The sequence below is a fragment of the Nematolebias whitei genome, chromosome 15 (genome assembly GCF_014905685.2).
Source record: "Nematolebias whitei isolate Nwh7 chromosome 15, NemWhi1, whole genome shotgun sequence".
Classification (NCBI taxonomy): domain Eukaryota; kingdom Metazoa; phylum Chordata; class Actinopteri; order Cyprinodontiformes; family Rivulidae; genus Nematolebias; species Nematolebias whitei.
Window position 1 is genome coordinate 3521824 of NC_056512.1, and position 7706 is coordinate 3529529.

The following is a 7706-nucleotide window of genomic DNA, read 5'->3' on the forward strand; positions in this document are numbered from 1 at the left end:
GCTGGGCAGGAAACAGAATCCAGGGACGTAGCAGGGGTCGAGAGCCAGGAGCTGTGTGAACAGGCAAAAGGATGATCCGTAGTCATGGTCGAAGAGGAGAGCGAGGTTGAACTTTGTAGGCCGAGAGCGTGGTATCCAGACAGGGGCAAAGACAAAGCGAGGAGTCAAGAGGGAAGCTGTGGTCAAAAACAAAGAAACTAGGAACAAGCGAATGCTGGATAATTTACTGGCTGTGAGGCTTTCAATAATCTGGCACTGAGGAGAGTGAGAGTGGAGCTTAAGTAGTGAGCTGAACAGGTGTGGCAGGTGAGTGGTGATTGCAGAGACAGGGTGCAGCAGATGAGTGCAGATTGCTGAGAGAGAGTGACAGGAGCAGAAAATGGGTGATAGGCAGTGCAGGACCAAACAGGATGAAATAAACAGAAACTGAGGCAGGAAAAAACGTGAATGATCTTAAAACAGGGGCTGTGATATGAGGAACAGAGGCTTAGACAGATGGGGGGGCAGCGGGGGCCGCTGAGCGTGACATAGCCCCCCCTTTAAGGTCCGGCATCCTGACGGACCACCAAAGAGAAAGAACTAACAAGGACCGGGCGGGTGGAGGGGGCACTGGAGGTGGGCAAAAAGGCAGGTTGGAGGTCTGAAGGGACCTCCAGAGAAGCCCCAAAACTCTGGTGGACGACCTGGCCACTGTCCAAAAAGTGGCAAAGTCCAGGTCAGATGGCCGTGTAAGCCTTGCTGGGGCCAGATCAAAGGTAAGACCAGGACCAGTGCTGCACCAGGCAGGAGGATCAGAGCTGCAGCCCACATGGATGTCCTGGGAACCGTTGCAGCCGACATGGGGGTCCTGGAGGCCGTTGCAGCCGACATGGGGGTCCTGGAAGCAGTCTCTGCCGACATGGGGGTCCTAGAAGCAGTCTCTGCCGACATGGGGGTCCTGGAGGCCGCTTTGGCCGACATGGGGGTCCTGGAGGCCGCTTTGGCCGACATGGAGGGCCGTGGGTCAGCTGCAGCAGACATGGAGGGCCGTGGGTCAGCTGCAGCAGACATGGAGGGCCGTGGAGCTGCTGAAGCCGACATGGGTGATTGTGGAGCCTTTGCGGTAGGCGGCAAATCTTCTGCGGTAGGTGGCAAATCTTCTGCGGTAGGGGAGAGCGCCGGCCCCTCTGGAGACATGGAGGTCTGGAGGGGAGCCGCAGCCGACGTGGAGGCCTGGAGGGGAGCCGCAGCCGACGTGGAGGCCTGGAGGGGAGCCGCAGCCGACGTGGAGGCCTGGAGGGGAGCCGCAGCCGACGTGGATGTCTTGGAGGCCATCGCTGCCGACGTGGAGGACCGAGGAGCTGGTGCGGTCGACGTGGAGGGCCGAGGAGTCGACTCTTCTGTGGTAGGAGGGGAATCTTCTGTGGTAGTAGAAAGCGCCGGCCCCTCTGGAGACGTGCAGAGCGCCGACCCCTCTGGAGGCTTGGGGAGCGCCGACCCCTCTGGAGGCTTGGGGAGCGCCGACCCCTCTGGAGGCTTGGAGAGCGCCGACCCCTCTGGAGGCTTGGAGAGCGCCGACCCCTCTGGAGGCTTGGAGAGCGCCGACCCCTCTGGAGACTTGGAGAGCGCCGACCCCTCTGGAGACTTGGAGAGCGCCGACCCCTCTGGAGACTTGGAGAGCGCCGACCCCTCTGGAGACTTGGAGAGCGCCGACCCCTCTGGAGACTTGGAGAGCGTCGGACCCTCCGGAGACGTGGAGATCTGGGGAGCTGCTGGGGCAGCTGGCCTGGGGCTCTGTGGGACCACGGCAGCTGGCCTGGGGCTCTGTGGGACCACGGCAGCTGGAGTTTCTGATAAACTCGGAAATTTCTCCAAACACAACATCCATTGTATCCAACATTGCAAACCTAACAGGGTGCTCAGACAGAGGCTGGTCCACCCTGAGGAATAACTGACTGATTTTGTTGGAATTTAATTCAATTTTTCAATTCAGTTCAATTCAAAAATACTTTATTAATCCCAGAGGAAAATTAAATGTTGTAACTCATCATCCTGGTTTCATTAAAGAGTTGTTCTAGATGCTGATGGCTGTGGGCTGGAAGGATCTCTTGTAGCGGTCTGTCCTACAGCAGATCTGAAGAAACCTCTGACTGAAGACACTGTTGTTGTATGACAGTCTGATGAAGAGGATGCTCAGGGTTGTCTATAATGTTATTCATTTTATGAAGAATCCTTCTTTATACAGCCATCTCCAAAGGAGTCCCCAGAACAGAGCCATCCTTCTTTATGAGCTTGCTGATCTTTTTTAAGTCACTTGCTCTGGTGCTGCTCCCCCAGCAGATGATGGCAGAAGAGAGAGCGCTCTCTACAACAGACTTATAGAAGATATACAGCATCTTGCTGCAAACATTGAAGGACTTCAATGTTTCCTCAAGAAGTACAATCTGCTCTGTCCCTTCTTGTAGATGGCTTCACTGTTGCAGCTCCAGTCCTTTCTGTTGGTGAATCACACCTACCCCCCACCCCCAAATATAGGAGGATCTGCGGTGGAGGTGGTCTCCAGCTACAAGTACTTGGGTGTGAACCTGAATGACAACGTCAGCTGGAGCAACAACACCACCAGCCTGATGAAGAAAGCTCATCAGAGACTCTACTTCCTCAGGCAGCTGAGACGAGCTGGTCTGGGAAGCTCAGTCCTCACCTCCTTCTACAGGTGTGCAGTGGAGAGCATCCTGTGCTCCAGCATCAACTTGTGGCATGGAGGCTGCACAGCTGCAGAAAGAAAAGCTTTGCAGAGAGTGGTGAAGGCTGCACAGAAGATGTTAGAGTCAGTCTCCCCACCATCACAGACATCTACACCTCCAGATGCAGGTCTTTTCTCAGGTCTTTTCTGGTCCAGTTTCAGTTCTCTGGACCTTTTGTCCATTATGTTCAAATGTCTCCAGCACCTTCATTTTGGATGGAACTGCTTTTGTGTCCAACAGTCTTTAAATCAAACCAGATATTTACATTTGTACTGAGGTTTGGACTTTAACCGGACCATTCCAGGACCTTTACCTGGTTCTTCTTAAGAGCGGAGAGTCCTTCAGTTGTGTCTTCACTGTCAATGTTCTGCTGGAAAATGGACCTCTCTCTTTGTCTCAAGTCACAGGAAGACCTAAAAAAGTTCAAGAATTTCTCTGTGTCCATCCATTTGTTCAGCTTTGACCTATTTCCAGTACCGGAAAATAAAAAAAACATCCCTACGGCATGATACAGTCACTACCGTGCTTTGCTGTGTAAATGGTATTGTCAGGTATTTCATCTCATCTGACTACAGCACCTTCTCCTACATGTTTGGGGATAAAACTGCCACTCTTCCATAAAGCTCAGCTCTGAGCAGCTTCTTATGGTCCTTCAGACAGACTCTCCATGTTCCAACACCATCAGTGCCCACTGTGGTCTCTTTGATAAGTCTTTGATGTAAGTCCTCCTTACCTGCTCCATGAGACTTGGTGGATGAACCTCTCTTGACAAGTCTGATGTGGTGTCATTATTATTGAAGCTCCGTGGGACATTCAGCATTCTGGGATACTTTTCATACCCCAACCCTGATCTGTACTTTTCCACAGCTTTTGTCTCTGAACTTTGTGAACAGTTCATTAGTGTTCAAGGTTCAAGGTTCTTTATTGTCATTCAATCATATGTGATACATGAGGTGGTATGAAATTTTGTACCCAGTTATACCGAAAAATAGCAAAAACATAAAGTATAAAAAGAAACAGTTTAAAAAGATCTAAGATATATACTAAACACTAATAATGTAAAATAATACATTATATTAAACGGCAGCCTGAACAGCTGGTCGTGGTGGCATAGAGGTTAGAGAAGGTGAACCTGTGATCGGAAGATTGTTGGTTCAACTTCAGGTCTCTCTTGTAAATGAGTCTTCGTGGCTCAATGAGGCTAACCTGTGTAAATAAATATTGAATGAAAACTTCCAGTACTGACAACATCAAAATATAAGTGGGATAGGAAAAGCACCCACACCTCTCTCCACCCTCATTTGCTGCACTCTGGGCCCTTGAGGGGGCAGCATGGTGGCACAACTGGTAGAGCTGCTGCCTCTCAGTGAGCAGGTCCTTGGTTCAAACCCCGGTCCAGGGGTCTTTCTGGGTGGAGTTTGCATGTTCTCTCCGTGCATGCGTGGGTTTTCTCCGGGTGCTCCGGTTTCCTCCCACAGACCAAAAACATGCATGTTAGGCTGATTGGTAACTCTAAATTGTCCCTAGGTGTGAATGAGAGAGTGAATGGTTGTTTGTCTTGTTGTCTCTATGTGGCCCTGTGATGGACTTGCGACCTGTCCAGGGTGTACCCCGCCCCTCGCACAGTGATTGCTGGACATGGGCACCAGCGACCCCCCATGACCCAAAATGGAATAAACGGGTAAAGAAAATGGATGGATGGATGGATGGATGGATGGGCCCTTGAGCAAGGCCCTTACACACACACACACACACACACACACACGCATCTGCTCCCTCGGGCTCCCTAGATAGCAGCTCTCTGCTCCACACAGAGGGCTGTGGTAGCTCGGTGGTCTGTGGTTGTGTCAGGAAAGGAATCTAGCATAAAAATAATTTTTAAGTCTTTGTGCGACTGTTCGCTGTGGCGACCCCTGACGAAGGGAGCAGATATGTATAAATACAGCAGCTTAAAGGCAAGAAATCAGCAGCATGGATAATCGGCAGCACAGATAAGTCACATATCACCAATTAAAGTGGCATTACAGTGATTTTTCTTTCTTTTATTAACAGTGATTTTCCTGGTTAGGGATTTATGAGTCTAACAGCTTCAGGGTAGAAGCTGTTCCTCAGTATAGTGGTTCTAAACTTAATGCTCCTCAAACTCCTGCCTGAGGGGAGTGGGGCAAAAAGTGTGTGCGCTGGGTGAGTGGGGTCCTTCATGATGCAGGAGGCCCTCTTCCTGCATCTGGAGGTGTAGATGTCTGTATAGGTGGGGAGGCTGACTCCAGTAGACTTCTGTGCAGCCTTCACCACTCTGCAGAGCTTTTCTCTCTCCAGCTATGCAGCCCCCATGCCACACGTTGATGCTGGAGCACATGCTTTCTCTTGCTTGACAGTAGCACTAACAACTTAAGGCCTGGTTAAACATCAACAAGATGTAAGACGTCATATCTCGTTGATGCTATTATATGCTCTTTTACTCGCGGACATTTAATATTCAAAAGAGAACTGCAGGGGATGAACCCTAATAAGCTCCTCTCAGTTAAGTCCACGTCACATCAATCAAAACCAACACAGATTGTTAATTTACAGCTGATGATGGAGGAGTTGGGGCAAGATCTGATTTTTCTGTTGTTGACTGAGTGTTACGACTGCCGATGTATGTTTCTGTATGTATGTGCCATTCCTAATTGTGAAATTAATGCCAAGGTGCACGGCTGGAGGAAGACCTTGAGGAGTGGAGCGGTGATTGGCTGCCTGCCTGGAGGTGCTGCATACAAGGAGTTGTGTTGGAGATGACGTCGGCTTTTCCATTACATCCTGATGCATGCTCAATAACCCAGGTAGAAAAATCTAAAAAAGTTAAGTCTGGCCTCCTGGACATGCAAAAAACAAAAAACAAATTAAAGCTGCAAGCAGCATTGTAGGCCCTCGCAGCAAAGCGCTGCTCCGGCCTTATTGCGACCGCGGGAGCTCCAGCTAGTCCACCCGGTCGCCATCGCGAACGCTCTTGTGCCAATCCCGCACACATTCACCATGGGGCACATTTCCCGAATCTTCAACATCACCTTCCGTCCATGTCAGTACTTGTCCAGCTTCAGGTCTTACAAGTATAGGCGAAATCCGACCTTCCAGACAGGAGTTATTGTGACTTGCTGTTTTGTGGCGAATGTTTGACGAGCAGTTTTTTAATGCTTTTCAACATGTCATGTGTGGTAATCAACAGTTAGTAAACAAAGTTTCAGTCTAATATCTTACACAGGGCGAAGCTGGAAGAGTCATCCAATAATCAACAGTTTTTTTTCCTCTGAGTAGGTGGGGCTTAAGTGATGTCATGAATCAACAATACCAATGTGTCTACAAGTATTCACGGACAAAGCACAAAAAATCAGGTGAAGATCAGATGATGCATCACTAACGTATAACTGTTGGAATAATGTAGGGGGCGTTCTGGAGTGTAGTGTTAAACAACAATACCAATGTGTGTAAAAGTGCTCACTTATGACGTACAATAAATCTGGTTCAGATTGGATGATGTATAACTGAGATATAACTGTGGGAATAATATAAGGTGTGCTGTGGAGTCTATTGGCCATTTATTATGGATTCCTCTTCAAAGTGTGGATAATGATCGATCATACTTATTTTGGTGCACCTCGGCTCCAATCTGTGGAATTTATAGCCAAACATATTGCAACAGCATCACTTCTGAATTTGTCATGCCGCCACACCCACATCCTCCTTTGAAAACAGTGTATAATTTAAAGTACGTCACACCAACTTGTTATGTGTCTTCTAACACAGGATCATCTTCATTAGGTCAAGGGTGTCAGAGAAGGACCATTCCAAGTAAAAAAAAAAAGTGACTTCCTGTTCTGAGGGGGGCGGGACTTTTATGACATCCGAATATGACCACAGAGGATCGTCGGGCATCCAACAGGGATGACTCGAGCCAAGTTTGGTGCATTTCGGTCTTTCAATGTGAAAGTGATAGTGTTTGGAAATTTACAGTGTGAAGCACAATTTTGAGGCTTGGCCACGCCCCTTTAACATATACGAAAACGCAAGCTTTTGAAAATTATTACTTCCCAATGTCTTAAGGGCATATCAACCAAGTTTGAAAGCAATCGCTCAAAATCCTTAGAAGGAGTTTGTTAAAATTTGCAATTCAAAACGCCCCAAAATGACCCTTTGACCCAAAATGGCTAACTTCCTGTTGATTTTGGACCAGGGCTCCAAGAAAATTTTTCATATGTCCTGAGAAGATACAGATGTTCACCGAGTTTCAGAAATATCAGTCCAAAAATGTCTTGGGGCTTAGGTTTTAAAATATTCTAGAGGGTGCTGTGGAAGCTATTGGCCAATTATCATAGATTCCTGTTCAAGGGGTGGATAATGATCGATCATACTGATTTTTGTGCATCTCAGTTAAAATCTGTGCAAATCTGAGCCAAACGTATGGCGACGGTGTTACGTCTTACTTCGCCACATCGCAACGCCCACATGCTCCATCCAAAACTATCAATGTTGGAAAGCAAGTTACACCAACATGTCTTCGGTCACTGGACACACTATCATGCTGATCAGGTAACAGGGGTCAGATAGGGACGGTTCAATGTGTAGTGAGCTAGCTGTTAGCTCCACTACTAATTAATTATTCTTAAAGCTAGTTCAAGCACAAAGAATATTAATTGTTTAATTAACACAGATTCTTTCTTTTTCGAGTTAAATTTCTTCCATGTGACCAAGATAACTTGAGAGTGGAGTTTTAATCAGTGACATGAGACGTAATTCATCTTTGACCCATCAGAATAAATGTGGTCATTTATTTAACAGAATCAAAATTTAACATCAAAACATGTACACTTGATTTGCTGATCTGTTTCTGATTAATAAACTTGGCACGATTTGCTAAACAAGCCAACAGAATATTACTGATTGAGACTGATTCATCTTGTTTACTAACTGTTGATTACCACACATGACATGTTGAAAAGCATA

General features: G+C 47.7%; 1 protein-coding gene across 1 annotated transcript in view; it reads left to right on the forward strand.

The window, feature by feature from the left end:
* Positions 1 to 868: 868 nt before the first annotated feature.
* Positions 869 to 7706, forward strand: part of LOC119421940 (cytochrome b561) — a 112508-nt gene continuing 105670 nt past the window's right edge. The window contains exon 1 of the mRNA XM_037689302.1: positions 869 to 1082. Coding sequence (XP_037545230.1) covers positions 869 to 1082 — 214 coding nt within the window. The remainder of the gene's footprint in view (positions 1083 to 7706) is intronic.